The sequence below is a fragment of the Bos taurus genome, chromosome X (assembly GCF_002263795.3).
Source record: "Bos taurus isolate L1 Dominette 01449 registration number 42190680 breed Hereford chromosome X, ARS-UCD2.0, whole genome shotgun sequence".
Classification (NCBI taxonomy): domain Eukaryota; kingdom Metazoa; phylum Chordata; class Mammalia; order Artiodactyla; family Bovidae; genus Bos; species Bos taurus.
In genome coordinates this window covers 105,734,175-105,753,047 of record NC_037357.1, presented here as the reverse complement: position 1 = coordinate 105,753,047, position 18,873 = coordinate 105,734,175, and the positions used below count along the sequence as shown (strand labels likewise).

Sequence of the window (18,873 nt, the reverse complement as noted above, 5' to 3'; positions counted from 1 at the left end):
TTTTATGTAATTATTTTTCCAAATTAAATGCTAGATTTGAAGAGGCCAAATCTTGGATTATAGTTTGCCCTTCTGTGCGTGCATGGATGCTAAGTTGCTTCAGTCATGTCTGACTCTTTGCAACCCTATGGACCATAGTCCACCAGGATCCTCTGTCCTGGGGATTCTCTAGGCAAAAATACTGGAGTGGGTTGCCATTTCCTTCTCCAGGGATCTCCCCAACCCTGGAATCTAACCTGTGTCTCTTAGTCTCCTGCATTGGCAGGTGGGTTCTTTACCACTAGCGCCACCTGGGAAGCCCTTCTAATGTTGGGTAAATCAGCCCCTTCTAATGTTGGGTAAATCATGATTTAAGAAATCATTAGTTATTTCTAAAGGATTGGGTGAGTCAGATGGCAGATACCACATAGGAAAATTTGATGTGTGAGTCTTTAGAGAAAAAACAAAACCCAATAGACTTGATTCCAGATTCATTCATTCAGGCCAAGGCTGAACTGTAGGTGGTTTTTCTTTTTTTTTTGGTTACTCTGACTAGTACTTTTCTTACATAGGTTTGCCTTTTTGGAAGGTTGGCTTCATGAGAGTAAAGGTCTTGTCATCCTGTTTACTGTTATGTCTCCAGCATCTGGGACAGGCTTTCCTGCCATGTGATACTAAGGGCTTAGGAAATAATTTGGAAGGAAGGGGAAACAGCTGGGGGGTGGGCGGGGTGGAGTAAAGGAAAGAGGAGAGGGAGGACTCTGCTTTTCATGCCAGTACACCTGGCTCTTACTCACTCATCAGTTACCAAAGGCCCCCTCAGGCTCAGCATTAGGAACCAAGGATACCAAAAAGATGAGATGTCAGGGTCTTTGCATCTGATCATCCACTAGAGAGAAAGAGAGAAAGAACACAGTGGGTGCTGTGCCAAGAGTAACGGGGACATGAGAGGGTGCTAAATGGAGTATCCAGTCAGCCCTGAGGCTGAGTGGGTGGCAGAGAACATTGCATACCTGAGCGGAACCCTAATAATTGCAGTGATGCTTTGTAGGCTTGAGAACATTTTAATCTCTATAGCCCTCCAACTTACAGTGGGGAAATTGAATAAAATATGGGAGACGGCATGTCATGCATTGCCTTTTGGCCATTCTCTATTCAGTCATTTTGTTTTTGATGTGGGATCTTCATTCCCCAACCAGGGCTGGAACCCCTGCCCCTTGCAGTGGAAGCAGGGAGTCTTAACCGCTGGACCAAAGGGAAGTGCCCAGAGTCATTTTGATAGTGAAAGTTCTTTTGTATTGGTCCTTACTGGACCTTGGTTTCCTTCTGCTCTGCTGTGCTGTGCTCAGACGCGTCTCACTTTTTGCAACCCTATGGACTATAGCCCACCAGGCTCCTCTGTCCATGGGAATCTCCAGGCAAGAATACTTGAACGAGTTGCCATTTCCTCCTCCAGGAGATCTTCCCCACGCAGGGATAGAACCCATGTATCTTGTGTCTCCTGCCTTGGCAGGCACCTAGGAAGCCCTTCAGAGACTGCAAAAGCAGGCTCTGTTGAGTCTGTCGTGTAGCAGTTGTCATAGAATTGTGGCTTTATAAGCACAATCAAAATGACACAAACTGAAGGCCCATTGTCTGAGCCAGACCCATGCCATATATCAGGAGTAACAGCTTTGTTAAGCATGGTCACTTAGGACCAGTCTTTGTTCTTTTCTGAGCAACTGCTTGTTCTTGTGACAAGGATTAATGACATAACAGCTGTAAGGTGGTCTTTGCCTTTTACAAAAGCCTATAGCAGTAAAGATTTGTGTTTGCCATCAGAACAGCAAATTTTCTGAAGAGGGGAGATAAACTTGACAGCAGAGAGAGAATCAGTGGTTTAAAAAAAAAAAAAAGGTGTGGTGGGCTGAGCTTATTTACAAAGAAGAAGAGGAGTGTGGGGGGTTTATGCTGATGGACTATTTAAGCAAGAAAATGTGGTGTCAGAGGAATAATGAAGATCATGACTTTACTTCTGCTTCTTGATTTCCTTACTCAGGTGCTGACCCCAGCCCAGATCAAATCAATTTGTCAGGCCATCCTGGACTCTGGGAAACAGTATGCCATGAAAAAGAGGAAGCCATTCCCGCTGATGTATTCTTACTATGGAACCGAATACTTGGGTGAGTGAAGGTTTTGGCCAAGGCCTGGAGGAGGAAGGCAGTCTCTAATAGCCGCTTTTACATAGGTCATCACTATCACTGGGAACCTTTTAAAAAGCCATTTGAAAATAAATATTGATGGATACTTCAAAGCATAATTTCATATTTATTTTCAGAATCTACCTGTCAGAAAGGTAACTGTTTTAACAAGTGTGTGTATGTGTGTGTGAGAGAGAGTCAGTCAGTCATGTCTGACTCTATGCAACCCACCCCATGGACTGTAGTCCACCAGACTCCTCTGTCCATGGGATTTCCCAGGCAAGAATACTAGAGTGGGTAGCCCTTCCCTTCTCCAGGGGATCTTCCTGACCCAGGGATCAAAGCCAGGTCTCCTGCATTGGCAGGCGGATTCTTTACCACTGATCCACCAGGGAATTTCACTCAAGACTAAAATACTTTATTCTTGATTGTGAATTCATTGGCCTATTTTTGCTGAAAGTTGAACAGCTTATACAATCACTGCCAGTAGTACCTGTGCACAGGGAAACAGGATTCAGCCACTGACATCTTCAAGTTTTTAATATTAATGGATTAACTTCAAACTGGTCCTCTTCCCAATTGAATTAACAATGCTTCTCTTGTCTGTATAGGAGCAGCTCATGGCCTATCGTCCATCCTCCAGATGCTTCTTTCTTACCATGAGCACCTCAAGCCCTCGGACCAGGAGCTGGTGTGGCAGAGCGTGGACTTCCTTATGGAGCAGGAACAGAACTGCAACTGGCCCCCTGAGCTCGGCGAGGCCATCGAGAGGGAGAATGAGCTGGTGCACTGGTGCCATGGAGCCCCAGGTCTCACTCCCATTCTTATCTGAAAACATTGCCTTTCAGCGGGCTTAGCCAAACACACATGCCTTTTCTGAGAAGTGAGGGTATTTCTCACCTTACACCATTACCACAGGAGGTGAAAAGGTCAAGAGGAAACTTTTCAAAGGCAGAAAAGTCTCCATCAGTTAAAGATCTCTAGAAATGATCCTGTGTTTAAAATATAAATGATCAGTATCTATTTGCATACAAATTAAACTAGTGTTCTCCAATAAAATATAATATGAGCCACAAATGAAATAACTGTTTAGTAGCCCTAGTAAAACCACAGAAACAGGTGAAATTAATTATCATAATAGATATACCCCAAGGGGCTTCCCTGGTAGCTCAGACAGTAAAGAATCTGCCTGCAATGCAAGAGACTGGAGTTCGATCCCTGGGTCAGGAAGATCCCCTGGAGTAGGAAACGGCAACACATTCCTATATTTCTTGCCTGGGAAATTCCATGGCCAGAGAAGCCTGGCAGGCTATAGTCCATGGGGTCGCAAAGAGTTGAACACGACTGAGTGACTAACACTTTCAGTACACCCCAAATGTTATTTCAACATGCAGCCAATTTAAAAATCTAGTAGGATTTCACAGTTTTGAAATATTGTCTTTGAAATCCCGTGTATATGTTAGACTTACAACCCATCCTGATTCAGACTAGCCATGTTGCAGGTGCTCAGGGGTTTCATGGGACAGTGCAGGTCTGGAACCTCACAGTTCAAAACGTGGTCCCTGGACCAGTGGTATGGGCCACCTGGACACTTGTTGGATATCGAGAATCTCAGGCCCCACCCCAGCCCCAGGGATTCCCAATCCACATTTCAACAAGGTCCCTAGTCGATTTGTATGCACAATAAGGTTTAAGATGGACTGTTCTGTAATTCGTCTTCAAATGACAGTTTCCATTATCACCTAATGAAAAGTCTAGAGAAATGAGAAGCCATTTGGGGTGAACTCTCTGGAATTGAGCCTAGAAACTTATCAGACCCCATCTTTTCACTTTCTTTCTTTCTTTTTAACCCCATTATACCACTAATTAGGCCTTAGAGAAGATGCAATTCAAAATAAATTAAATTCAGAGAAAACAATTAATTTTGGTCTATTGGCCAGAGGAGAGACTTAAAATACTGAAATAATGCACATTTTTGATTAGCAGTGTATTTAATTTTCAAGGCTATGCTTCAATGCCATGAGTGAATACAGCTTTAAAATATATTTAATTTGTCTTTAGTTTGTTACCTGATTTTTATTACTTCCTTTCCCCTCCTTACCTATGTAATGTTCTTTAATCCAAGTGGAATTTCATTTTTTATTTCCATACAGTCTGAGATGACAAATAATAGAAGTCTTAGTCCATTGGCTAGATTTTCTCTGCCTGCCACTTTTACTTAAGGGAGGACTTCAAAGGCTCCTGTGTGTGCTTGTACCACCACCAGGGCATTGTACATTATGTCCAGGCTAATTCCCACCAGTGATCATTTGAGTCCATTTTTTTTTCTGGCTTTGAACTTTTTCTTGAAGAAAAACAGCACTTATTTACCATTCTGGAAATGATATTTCTTCATGTTATGCTCAACACTCTCATTTCCTATTCCCTTTGATCATTAGCAATGGTGGCCATTGGATATCCTTCAAGCACCCCAGGATCCTTGAATTTTGGAAATGTCCCAAATTAAATACAGCCTATTTTAAAAGGATCCAATGTATAGTAAAAGCCCTGTAAAGAGTGGGCAGATTGTCTGCTAAAATAAGTGGCTGGGTCACTTAATTGATATAGGGGTCTTGAAAGATAGTTACTCCATTCTTACTGTACATCCCATCTGTCTTTGTAAATCATGGACCATAACAGTACAGCATAGGATTCATTACCCTGAGGACTTTATTCTCATATATCATTCATGTTCAGTGTCTTGGTAAGATTAAATGTAGGTTGCAAAGCAAAAGCATTCAACCCACGTATTCACCAGACTGCCAAAAATAAGCCAGTTCACAAATGAATAAACAACCAAATGGAGCCCATTATGTCTGCTACCACTTCCATTCTCAAGGGTATCGGTCTTCCTTTTAAGAGATGTGGTAAAAATAGCACCAAGAGGGATTACGAATCTGGTAAGTGCAGGTTAAAAATCAAGATTCCTCTGAAGTTGGCAACAGTAAGCTCTCCAAAAATTCTAAAGCAGGAGATGACCTAGAAAAATAATTCTCACTTGTATGAGGAAAGCATTTTATTTGAGAGTAGATTTATGAACAGTACAGATGGTTTGGGGCAGCAGGCTGATTCTGTGATTAAAAACCTGCCAGATATAGTCCACAATGTGGAATTTCTTCAATGATATCTTATCTCCCACTATAATTGTTTCCTGTTGAATTTCCTTCAACCCACCTCTACAGGTGACAGCCTTAGTTATCATTTATGCAGTGTGAATATACTTCTGGGCTCTTAAGTTAATAACTCTGGATTCCAATTGTAGCTCCAACACTAACCAGTTAAGTAACCTTGAGAAAACCACTTTGTTTCTTTTGTGCTTTTTTGTTTCTTCATCTGTGAAAGGAGTAGGTGGAGATGGAGTAGGAAAACTTTTTTTTTTTTTTTAAATCACGACAGAAACCTTTTATCCTGTGGTCCCTTGCCGTTCCTGAGGGATATGGCCCCAACAATTTGCAGACACTCACATTTATAAATACCTAGTGAAACGTCGAGTTTTTCTCACTAGATGCAGGCAGATTCACCTGACCCCTTCCTCACCTTAGTGATTCTGAAATACAAGATGAAAACTATTTACAAAATCATTAAAACAAATGCCATGGCTAAAATAAAGTCTGGATGGCATTATGTTACATCATTATTGTGGTCACACTGACAGTTCATTTCCTTTACTCTGGGTGAAACACAGCTGTAGCTTTTTTTTTTTTTTTTAATCATTTCATGAGGGCTCCTGGATAGGTGACTTTTTTCTTTGTTGTTTGTTTTTTTATTGAAGTATAGTGAATTACAAGGGTGACTTTGAATAGATAACAGCAGGGATTTGTACATGCGGGTGTCTTTGACCACTAAGCTTTGTAGTGTACACTGTACAGTGCCTGCTTCAGTGCAATCACAGATCCCAGAATGGACCTGTGTGCTGATTCTACAGGATGTTGAAATAATATGTACCAAGTCTGACTATTATGAGGCTCTGCTAGATCACATGTTTTCAAAGATTCAGTCTCCCAAACCATATTTCTTAAGTAATAATTCCTTTTCCTAGTTGTATTAATACTTGGCAAAGACATATATCATTGCTGCCTGGCAGTTTCATGTCAGTGGACAATAATCAGTGTTTCCATGATGACATGACAGTGTTCCCAGCAAAAGCAAAGAAAGCCAACATCCTTTCCTTTTAGATTAAGCCACCTGATTGTGGACTTCTCTAGGTTATGTAAGAAGACAATAGGTTTAGGAGTTTTTCAAGGTCCCTTCCATGTACCATTCTTTGATCTGAGCTGCAGGAAGAGGCCCTTTCTCTCTGACCAGAACCCCAGGATCAATATCCATTAAGCTGCCAGGGGCTAGTGGCCTGGTTTAGCAATGGGACCATCTCAGCCCATCTTCCTTCCACATATCTCATCTCCACTTCAGCATCCGCCTGCACTGGGGTGAGAAATGAGACATTACAGGGTCAGCAGGCATTTGTGGAGGCCTTGACATGGGTCAAACACCATGACATAGATTGGAGAACAAAAATGAACATGACAGAGTACCTGCCCTTAGTTAGCTGGCACAATATGAGGGGCGGCAGACATGAGAACAGGTAATTTTAACAGATTTACCGATACAGAAAACAAACTAGTGGGTACCAATGGGGTACCAGAGGGCTTCCCTGGTGGCTCAGTGGTAAAGAATCTGCCTGCCAATGGAGGAAACATGGGTTCGATCCCTGGGTTGGGAAGATCCCCTGGAGAAGGAAATGGCAACCCACTCCAGTATTCTTGCCTGGAGAATCCCATTGACAGAGGAGCCTGGCAGACTACAGTCTATGGGGTTACAAAGAGTTGGACACAACTGAGCGACTGAACATGAGCACAGTGGGTACCAGAGGGTGGGCAGAAGGGAAGAGGGGCAAGATAGGGCTAGGGGATTAGGAGATACAAACCACCATGTATAAAATTGCTAAGCAACAACGATATGTTGTATGTTGTTCAGTTGCTAAGTTGTGTCTTACTCTTTGCGACCCCATGGACTGTAGCCTGCCAGGCTCCTCTGTCCATGGGATTCTCTAGGCAAGAATACTGGAGTGCATTGCTATTCCCTTCTCCAGGGGATCTTCGTGACTCAGGGATCCAACCGGGTCTCCTGCATTGCAGGCAGACTCTTTACCATCTGAGCCACCAGGGAAGCCCATATGTTGTACAGCACAGGGAATTACAATTTTCTTATAATAACTTTTAATGGAGTTTAGTCTGTAAATGGAGAAGGCAATGGCAACCTACTCCAGTGTTCTTGCCTGGAGAATCCCAGGGACAGGGGAGCCTGGTGGGCTGCCATCTGTGGGGTCCCACAGAGTCGGACACGACTGAAGCGACTTAGCAGCAACAGCAGCAGTCTGTAAAAATACCAAATCTCTATCCTGTACACCCGAAATGAATATAATATTATAAATCAACTATACTTCAATTTAAAAGAAAGTTATTATGTTTAAAAACAAGTAATTTAAATATGATAACTGTATAAGTGCTCAGAGTTGTAGGACTGATGGGAGCTCAGAGGAGGCATCTCTTAGGGTCCTTCTCCAGATTCCAGGAAGGCTTCCTGAAGGAGGTGATGCCTGGGATAAATTGGCCAGACCAAGAAAGGTGAGAAGTTTATTCCAAGAAAAGTCAGAGGCATGGAGCCAACATGGTGAAGGAAGGGAACCGTGGGGGTGATTTGGTTTTACTGAAATGAAAAGCTCCACAGAGGGAGAAGGGGAGGAGTGGCCAGGGGACAGAGTAGAAGCTGGGTGGCCAAGGGCTCTCTGTCTCACCTAGACAGGAGCTTCACCTGGATTCTGGAGGTGGGGAGCTAAGAACCACAAATTACACTGCAGAGTTGGTCCACCTTAAAGCAGAGGGAGCTGACCTATATGTCTGTTATTGGCCAAAATTGCTTGGGGGTGGGGGTGCATTGCATAGCCTCCCATTTGACTGAGGGCATATCCTCCAAGAAGAGGGAAACTGTGAGTTTTGTCAGCAGCCAACTCACAGCAGCTGGGAGATGGGGCACCTGCTGGTAAAGAAAAGGGATCTGATAAAGCACCAAGGGCTTCCGGTTCACCCTCAGTACCCGTGTTAGATGGTGTCACATTCCTCGTGGGTCTTTCCTCCCTTCACATGTGGGTTAGGAGCCTTCCTGTGTGCTTCCACAATGCCTTGCTTTCCCCTCACATGGCCTAATGAATGCACCCAGTTAGGTTGTAAAGACTATGAAAGGAGGGGCTTTTAAAAATCTCAGTACCTACTACTGTCCTGGAATATAGTAGATAATTAATATCTAAGCAGCCACCAAGCCTGTGAGCTGTCTCTTTCATTAGCCTCTTTGTCATCTTTCTGCCGACACGCTCAGCTCATAGCTACCCTATTGCCGTTCTTCAGGTCTTGGTTGACTGCACAGTGGGGCATTTTGTCTATAACAGTAATCGTCATTAAAAAGATAAACGAAAATATTCACAACAAAACACTCCCACTGGTTCCCTACCACCCACAAATACATTCCAAGGTGCCCAATTGGACTTGTAAAATCATCCCAAATGTGAATGCAATCTACCCTTCCTTTATCCTGTTGCTTAGAACACTCTGCCCCACTGGTCTCCATGTGACTTGTTTATCGTGGCTTAGAATCTTTGCCCTTGCTGATTTGAATCCTAGAATGCTCTCTCCCCTTCTCCTCCAGCCTGCAGTTTCCTATGTATCCTACATAGTTCTGGAGAAAGCCTGACTTCTAGCAAAGCTTCCCTTGACAGTCTCCCTCAGGGAATTTAGACTTTTCTGATCCCTCTAGTATGATTTTCAGTGCCATTCATTTTATGTTCCAACATCATCGTAAACTGCATGTCTTATGTATCTGTCACAAGTACATATTATTTTCTCCCTTTCTAGATAGTGCCTTCCTGAAGGGCAGGCATTGTGTTGAGTTATCATTTATTTTATATTACCCAGGGCCAGAACTGGCTACATAATTTGGAGGACCCAATACAAAATAAACACGCAGACCCCTTTTTGAAAAAGGATTAAGAAATTCAAGATGGCAACATCAGAGCCTTCAGTACAGTGTGGGGCCCTCCTGGAGGTCCTTTGTGAGGCTGTACAGGTCACCCGCCCATGAAGCGTTGGCCCTGCCTCGTGCTGTAAATACAGCAGATCATCAATGCACACTTTCAAATGAATGGATACAGTGAATGAATGAATGCGTAATTAACTAAGTGAAATTCTTTTAAAAATCATTCTTTGTGAAAATGACACTTTCTTCCTAAAGCTGAAGGAGGATAGTGCTATAGGTGACCATTGTCAGTGGTTGTCTAGAAAGCACTGGCTGAGGAGAGCCCGTTGTTGGATGTTCATCAGATCAGATCAGATCAGTCGCTCAGTTGTGTCCGACTCTTTGCGACCCCATGAATCGCAGCACGCCAGGTCTCCCTGTCCATCACCAACTCCCGGAGTTCACTGAGACTCACGTCCATCGAGTCAGTGATGCCATCCAGCCATCTCATCCTCTGTCGTCCCCTTCTCCTCCTGCCCCCAATCCCTCCCAGCATCAGAGTCTTTTCCAATGAGTCAACTCTTCGCATGAGGTGGCCAAAGTACTGGAGTTTCAGCTTTAGCATCATTCCTTCCAAAGAAATCCCAAGGCTGATCTCCTTCAGAATGGACTGGTTGGATCTCCTTGCAGTCCAAGGGACTCTCAAGAGTCTTCTCCAACACCACACTTCAAAAGCATCAGTTCTTCGGCGCTCAGCCTTCTTCACAGTCCAACTCTCACATCCATACATGACCACAGGAAAAACCATAGCCTTGACTAGACGAACCTTTGTTGGCAAAGTAATGTCTCTGCTTTTGAAATTGCTATCTAGGTTGGTCATAACTTTCCTTCCAAGGAGTAAGCGTCTTTTAATTTCATGGCTGCAGTCACCATCTGTAGTGATTTTGGAGCCCAGAAAAATAAAGTCTGACACTGTTTCCACTGTTTCCCCATCTATTTGCCATGAAGTGATGGGACCGGATGCCATGATCTTAGTTTTCTGAATGTTGAGCTTTAAGCCAACTTTTTCACTCTCCACTTTCACTTTCATCAAGAGGCTTTTTAGTTCCTCTTCACGTTCATCATAGAGTGTTAAAGAATACCTTTTTTTTCCCCTTTTTTGCGACATGGTGAAGCATGTGGGATGTTGGTTCCCCAACCAGGGATCAAACCCATGCCCCCTGCATTGGAAGCATGGAGTCTTAAGCATGGTCTTCCAGGGAAGTCCCCAAAGATACATATTTAAAAGAGAATAAAATCATGACTCTCAGACAAATATAAAATAAACATGTCAACAATTTTATTTAACTCATAAATTAATGAGGGAACCAGAGAAAAGTGTTATAACTGGCTCAAAGGAATCTCCAAAGAGCAGATGTATCTCTAGGCCAGTAAGAAGGCTGACATGAGTTTGCTTAATACATGCAAAAACTAGCTGCTTCCACAAAGACTGAGGGAAGTCAACTCAACATCTATCAGACAGAATGTGAAGTTTCTAGAGACAGGTATTATTTACATTATTGTCAGTTTTCTACAAGGTAATTTCTGTCTCTACACAGTTGTAAAATAGGCCAGTCACAGACGAAGGCAGAGATAACCCTGATGGATGAGCTAGTCCAAATATCTACTAAATTCCAGTCTGTCCCTCTCTGGCGAGGCAAGAGAGAGTAATCTTGGGCTACTAATCTCCTCTCCCAATATGAGCACCTGGAATGTGGGGGAAATGGTTTCTATTAATAGCTATCACTTCTCTTGTTTCCGTTCCTGCCTGTGTAATGGAGATTGCCTTGGTTGAGCAGTGTTGAAGGAACAATCTTTCTTTGGAACAGTCAAGATGGCAGGGCCTCACTTCACAGCTGAAGCCAGAGTCTTGGCCAAGTCACTTGGAATCATTGTTGTTTTTGGAAGGACTCCCAGTTTGTCTCTTAAGAAAAGGTGTATAGTTTTAAATACTTTTAACATGACAAATTCTGAACGTCCGTGGGGGGATGGGCAAACTGTATAAACATTTAGCCTTTCCAAAATAGCAAGACATGGGTAATGCTTACCAGCGTATTTGTCATCAAATATTAACCCATTTGCAAATTATGGATTTTATCTGACTAGATGCTTGTTGCTCTTTCTTTCAGTACTGATAATCACCATACAATTCAAACAATTTAAATCTCACAGGTACAATAAGACTCCCTTGGGGAAGATTCTATAGCCTTGCTACTTAAAATGTGGCCCCTGGAAGGGTCATTGTTAGAAATGTAGTACCCTGGCCCCACCTTAGACCTACTTGATTAGAATGGATATTTTACCAGTACCCTGATGTGTGGGCCTCTTCCAGTTTGAGAAGTTTCACTCTATAGTATTAAGCCTTGAAAATCACCTCTAATATCTGTGATGTTTTTACAGGAATTGCCTATCTGTTTGCCAAAGCTTATCTGGTTTCCAAGAAACCACAGTACCTGGACACATGTATCCGGTGTGGGGAACTCACATGGCAGAAGGGCTTGCTAAAGAAGGGCCCAGGGATCTGCCACGGGGTGGCTGGCAGTGCCTATGTCTTCCTGCTGCTCTACCGGCTCACCGGAAACTCTAAATACATCTACCGAGCCCAAAGGTCAGCCTTTCTTTGCATGTTTTTTTGTTTTTCTAAATATTAATCCAGTTAATGTTCAGAACAAGTAATAGTCACATAGTTTTAAAAGTGTAAACACAGATACTTCCATGGTGCATTTTAGCAATTTAGTTCACTTCCCAGGAGATGGTTACCAGTATCTTAGTTACCTTCTCAGAGCTATACATATCTGTATGTGTGTGTGTGTGTGTGTGTGTGTGTGTGTGTGTGTGTATATATATATATGAGCAGATAAGTGTATATGTAAAATTTTGTCCCTCTTTTTGATACAAATGGTAGCATTTTGCTATCATAGTGATCACCCTCAATCAGTAAATAAAGGACTTTTCATCTTTGTTATTGTGTAGTATTACATCTGCCTGGAGAATCCCAGGGACAGGGGCGGGCCTTGTGGGCTGCCATCTCTGGGGTCGCACAGAGTCGGACACGACTGAAGCGACTTAGCAGCAGCAGCAGCAGCAGCAGTATTACATCTTATGAATAAGCCATATGGAGGGCAGTTTGGATTCTTTCCAGTGTTTTGCATTACTTAAAATGCTATGATAAATAATCTTGTACATATATCATGCTGTTCACCTATGGGTATGAAAGTGTGTTAGTTGCTCAGTCGTGTCTGACTCTTTGCAACCCCATGTACTGCAGCCTGCCAGGCTCCTCTGTCCGTGGGATTTTCCAGGCAAGAATACTGGAGTGGGTTGCCATTCCCTTCTCCAGGGGATCTTCCCGACCCAGGGATCAAACCTGGGTCTCCTACATTGCAGGCAGATTCTTTACCATCCTAGCCACCATATCAGTAAGGTAAATCCCTAGAAGTGGAATTACTGGGCCAAGGGGTATGTCTATTTGTGATTTTTTTATTGTGGTAAGAACACTTAATATGAGCTCTATTCTCTTAGCATATTTTTAAATGTACCATATTGTTAGCTACAGGCACAGTATTATACAACAGATCTCTGAAACTTACTCAACTTCAATAACAGAAACTTTCTACCCACTGAGCAAAAACTCCCCATTTCCCCTCCTACACCCTGACCCTTGGCAACCTTCATTCTATTCTCTACTTCTACGAGTTTAACTGTTATAGATTTCTCATGTGTTATCGTGGAGTATTTGTCTTTTTGTGCCTGACTTATTTCACTTAGCATAATGTCCTCATTTATCATTTAGAACAGTGCCTGTCACAGAGTATCTGCAGTGTATGTATTCAATGTTATCATCACTAAAAATTTGAGTTATATCATTCCAGACATTTCTCTATGCATAAATGTATGTTCTTATATCTATGTATATATATTTTAATAAAAACCTACAATTATGTATGTGTAACTGTACTATACATAACTGTTTGCAGTTTATAATTTTAAATAAACAATTGTTAAGGGACACCCTTTATTTCAGTTTATGTAGATCTAGCTCAATTTTTTAATGACTATATAGTTATTTATTATAGTTGTACCATGATTAATTTAACCAATCTTTAAGTAATGGACACTTAGTGTATGTGCAGTCTTTACTAAAACAAACAAAATTTTCCCAAATATCCAATACATATCTTTTGGTACACTTGTCAGAAAAATTTTTAAATTGAAGTCATTAAATCCAGAAGTATTTTTAAATTGTCTTTGTCTTTGCACATTTTTTTTTCTGTTATGATGCTTATTTTGAGTACTGTAACTCTTTGTCAGTGTATGCTATAAATATTTTTCTACTTTGCCATTTTTCTTTCAGCTTAGTTCATGGTCTTTTGTCAGACCAAAATTTTTATGTATCTCTCTTGAAAAAGTTGTCAAATTTTTTAAATTTCCAGATTTTGTGTTATACTTAAAGAAACCTTTCCCACTCTAAGATTAAAAAATAATGTTAATTTACATGGACCTTTAGTACTTTGGGGCTTCCCTGGTGGCTCAGATGGTAAAGAGGCTGCCTGCAATACAGGAGATCTGGGTGTAATTCCTGGGTTAGGAAGATCCCTTGGAAAAGGGAACGGCTACCCACTCCAGTATTCTTGCCTGGAGAATTCCTTGGACAGAGAAGCCTGGCAGGCTACAGTCCATGGGGTTGCAAAGAGTTAGACACGACTGAGCTTTTAGTACTTTCATTATTTTATTTTAATTTTTAAAATAAATTTATACCCCTTTGTCCATTTCTCCCACCAATTTAAAAGTTACTTTAACTTTTAAATCTTTGATTAGCTTAGAGCTTACTTTTTAAAATAGTGTCAAAAAAAAAATAAAAAATAAAATAGTGTCAGATGGGTGTCTATCTTTGTGTTTTTTAAAAATCTTTTTTGTGTGTTTTTTAATAAAAAAACGAAATTTCCCCATAATGTCTGTTGACTCCAATGATTTGAAATTCCAAATTTATCACAAACTGAATTTATATAAATGTATGAGTTTGTTTCTGGACCTTATTTCGTTATTCATTTATTTCTAGTTTTTCTTAGCTGTACTCTCTCTTTTATTCTTCCAATTGTATTTTAGAATCAGTTTTTCAGAAGTTAAAAAAGCCTGTGGACATTTGATTGGGATTTCAATGAAAGATTCTGCCTACAATGCAGAAGACCTGGGTTCGATCCCTGGGTTGGGAAAATCCCCTGGAGAAGGGAATGGCAACCCACTCCAATATTCTTGCCTGGAGAATTCCATGGACAGACGAGCCTGGTGGGCTATAGTCCATGGAGTTTCAAAGAGTTGGACATGACTGAGCAACTAACACACACAAACTCTTATAAAAGCATCTAGTTAATATGGATTTTTTTTTGAATCTTTGATGTAAAGATCAAAAAGTACAGTTCCATGGTATTTAAAATTTCCCATGTCTGTGATTACATGCCCTTTCGCATTTCTAATGCTTTTGTTTTTCCCCAGTGGTGGTTGAGTCTCTAAGTCATGTCAGATTCTTGCGACCCCATGGACTGTAGCCTGCCTGGCTCCGCTGTCCATGGGGATTCTCCAGGCAAGAATACTGGAGTAGGTTGCCCTTCCCTTCTCCAGGGAATCTTCCCAACCCAGGAATCCCAACCGGTGGTCTCCTTCATTATAGGCAGATTCTTGACCAACTGAGCTACTAGGGAAGCCCTGTTTTTCCCCAGACGCACCAGCATTTTGTCTATGTGGTTTATCCTTTAAAGAAACTGGCTTTTGGTTTTTATTAATTCTTTTTGTTTTCCTCTTTTGCTTCCTAATTAATTGTTTTCTGCCTTTATTTTTTATTTTCCAATGTTCATTCCCTTTACTTTGTTATTCTCTACAGTTTTTAAAAAGTGCTTAATTAGAATACCTTCCAACTTTATAACAACAGCTCAGATCAATGACTTTTCCTCTGAGTTCTATTTTAGTCATAATCAATAGGTTTTGATATGTAATGCTATGTATCTGTAATTCTTTTTAGTTCCATAATTACCATTCTGACTTTTATTTTTACAGAATTTCTTAGAAAAATGAATTGGTTAGTTTGAATTTTGCACCATTGGGTATATTTTGGAAACAATCATTTTCACTTTAATATGATAACATGCAGTATAGGTCAGAGTGCAGTGAAACTGCAACTCTCACACATTGCTGACTTTTGTAAATTGCTGTATATCATTTAGAAGTTATTTTGAAAAGCACAAAAATATTTATCATGTTATTTTTAGGTTAAAAAATATAGGATATTAAATATTATACAAAGTATGATTTCAGTAGTATAATAAATAAATCAAACCCTGGCGGGGAAAGGTCAGATGAGGAAGCAAAATTAACTGTGCATTTCTCTTAAAATATAGTGGAATGGTTGTCTATCTTACAAATATTCTGCTATACTATGTTTTTTGAAAAAATGCATATTTACCATGTATTGAATGCTTGCTCTTTGCCCAGATCCCTAATATATGGTGTCTTTAATCTATACAGATAATCTTATGCAACTGTGCAACTTCATCATTTTAAAATCAGATTAAGAAGTTTGCTAAAGTTCATCTAACTTGAAATTATCAGAGTTAGGTATTGCAACCCCAAAGCCCTTCCTCTTTCTACCACACCAGGGCTTTGTGTGTGTGTGTGTGTGTGTGTGTGTCTGTGTGTTTGTGTATGTGTGTTAGTCACTCAGTCATGTCTGACTCTTTGTGACCCCGTGTACTATAGCTTGCCGGGTTCCTCTGTCCGTGGAATTCTCCAGGCAAGAGTACTGAAGTGAGCTGCCATTCCTTTCTCCAGGAGATCTTCCCAACCCAGGGGTTGAACCCAGGTCTCCCACATTGCAGGCAGATTCTTTACAATCTGAGCCACCAGGGAAGCCCCAGGACTTTGTAATCTAGGGTTTGTGAATTTACTTGAGAAAAGTATTACATTTTACACTGAAAGGTAGCATTTCCTTCAGTTCTGAGTCTGCAGTAGACATGACTCTGTCACCAGTAGAAGTCATAGATATTCTCATGTTATTCCTATTGTTGCAGAAACTGTGAAATGTATTTTGCTCCAATCACTAGTTAGAAATGTCAGCAGTTATTAGATCCACTACTGGATCTTGTTATTTAATGTTCTAATTAAGAATCCGTTTATCATTGTATCACAAATTTGGTTTAAAAAATTCTGCTAACTTATAATTAATTTCCTTGGAAATCCTGTGTATTTTACTTTATGTATATGGAGACTTTTTTTTTCTGATAATGAATCCAGATTGCCAAATGATACAGAACACTAAAAGGTAGCTATACCAGGAAGTTTCAGTGTGTTAATTATAAATTTTGAGTTAACTCTTAAGATGCATCATTATTCTACTGTTTTTAACTTCTATTAAAAATTGTTGCATATTCAGGAAAACAGTTGAGAGAAAAATTAGCCCAAACAAAATCGCCATATGTTTCCTGCTCATTTATTTTAAGCTACTGTCAATAATTCCAAGAGCCTGAAAAAGATCAGATAAGTAATTACTCTTCATAGGACCCCCTATGTAGTAGCAATAATCTAAATTTATGGCAGAATCAGCTGTCAGGCCTTTTCAACCTGTGAGCTCTAGCCTCTGAACGAGTGATTATTTTTGTTGTTGGTGGGAATCAGTAGAGCAAGTCTGTAAAGAGGTGACAGCACTTTAAAACCTGTAAACTGCTAAAAATGGTACTCATTAGAAATGGTTTGAATAGGCTTTGTGACAAATACAGGTAAAAGAAAAAAAGATCTCTCATTGAGAAGTTAGAGATCAGTGATTTGTTTTTAAGGCAGATATCCTAAAAATAATCTATCTTGTAGCTGAGTTTGCTGTTTGATGTCATGATTATAAAATGTTGCTTGCCTTTTCCCATTCATCTTATTCTTTTGTTTGCCCAAAGCAGAGATCGTATAATATCTTGCCCATTTATTTTCATAGTCTCTGCTCTCTGTCACATATAAATGAAACCTAGCTCAGAAATAATATGCCTGCAGAAACACAGCATATTTACTTTTTTAAAGGCACAGGCATATATCAGCTTGCTTCTACTCAAGATAAATAAAAGTATGGCTACTTATCTGTCTTTTTTACTTTCAATTATTGGATGGCAGAAGGAATGAAATCCTCAGAAAGTGCTTTGCTTTGCAAATGCCGAAAATAGTCAAGTTTGCTTGCCAACCTAGGCTATGAACATATACAATGGCATAATGGTGTCTCCATTTCTTAACAGAGAAGAAGGCCTTCTTAAAATCTTATATACATCTGTAAAGAGAATGCTGCTAAAACTTGAACTTATCAGAGAAGAGGATGAAGCAACCCAGGGTCAATAATATGGAGACACTCATATGAAAACTGTTCATATCTTCTTCTTTTAGGTTTGCTGAATTTTTATTTACGGAGGAATTCAAGGCTGGTTCCCGGGTCCTTGAAAGTATATACAGCTTGTATGAAGGCTTCTCTGGGACCGTGTGCTTTCTGATCGATCTGCTGCAGCCCAACCAGGCTGAGTTCCCTCTCTTCAGCGTCTTTGTTTAGAAGGCTCCATGTCCCATCATGGCCCTGCAGAAGGTTCCCAAGATTTCCTGAGCCTACTACCTGAGGCAGTTTCCACATAAGCCACATTCAATGGTATCACAACCATGAGCCTTAACATTGCTGCCAGAAGGAAGGAAGGGAGCAGGCAGGTGAAGAAGGCAACATGATTCCAGGTTGAAGGGAGAACAGCATGAGAACGTGCAAACATAAAGACACCACAACTCTTCTAAAACCCCTAGAGATGGAACAGTTCAGGGAATGGATGTGACACCAAAGATCAGAGGAAAAAGGGAAGGAAAAATCATCTGTCTCACTTAAACCAACATTGAGATGTGGATTATGGCAATGAAATGCCAAAAATATTTTTGCAATTGGAAAGAGAATTTGACCACTTGTGGGTGCCCTCCACCCCTAAATTCAGAAATAAAGACCATCAGAAAACTAAAGTCATTGCCCAGCTGAAAACTGCTAGGAAGGATGGGTCAGGTTGCCAAAGGACAAAAAGGGAAACTCTTGGTTGTCCTTTGCCTTTACTTACTGAAATTCATGATTTTTAATTAATGGAGAAATTTGCCTATGAATCTATTTTTATCATTACCCTGGGCACTTTAAAGAAATCATACCATAACTTAGCTTCAACCCCCAAATTCCAAGTTCCCTTAGGTCTTAGAGCATATCTTTTCCTGGTTCCTTCTTCTTTCCGAAAGCTCAATTAGAATAACAAAATTCACAGGCTAGCAAATACCATAGCAGGTGTTGCTGTCAAGTGTTTTTCTCAATTTGAAGCATAAGCTATGTACTGTCTATTGTTAGTAATTTTTTAAATGCCTATGTAATCTCAATGAAGCTATTAGCGGAACTGTAAAATATACTTGTGGCAAAAATCTCTCATCTCAAAGATGAGGGTAAACACCAAGGAGGTGGGTCGTTTCTGCCTTGGGTGGAATACTGTGTCCCCTGGGACACACACTGGCCTAGAAAGGGACCAGTGATTGTGAAAAGAGCATTGCTCAATTTTATACTATGCGTGAATTCCCCAGCTGATCATCATATTCTCCAAGA

At 40.7% G+C, this 18,873-nt stretch overlaps 1 protein-coding gene across 1 annotated transcript in view; it reads left to right on the top strand.

Moving 5' to 3' along the window:
- The window catches only part of LANCL3 (LanC like family member 3), a 112,996-nt gene extending 94,739 nt beyond the window's left edge, over positions 1–18,257 (top strand). The window contains exons 2-5 of the mRNA NM_001206408.1: positions 2,018–2,141; positions 2,771–2,968; positions 11,643–11,850; positions 17,652–18,257. Of these exons, the coding sequence (NP_001193337.1) occupies positions 2,018–2,141; positions 2,771–2,968; positions 11,643–11,850; positions 17,652–17,811 (690 nt within the window). The 3' untranslated portion in view covers positions 17,812–18,257. The remainder of the gene's footprint in view (positions 1–2,017; positions 2,142–2,770; positions 2,969–11,642; positions 11,851–17,651) is intronic.
- Positions 18,258–18,873: the final 616 nt, after the last annotated feature.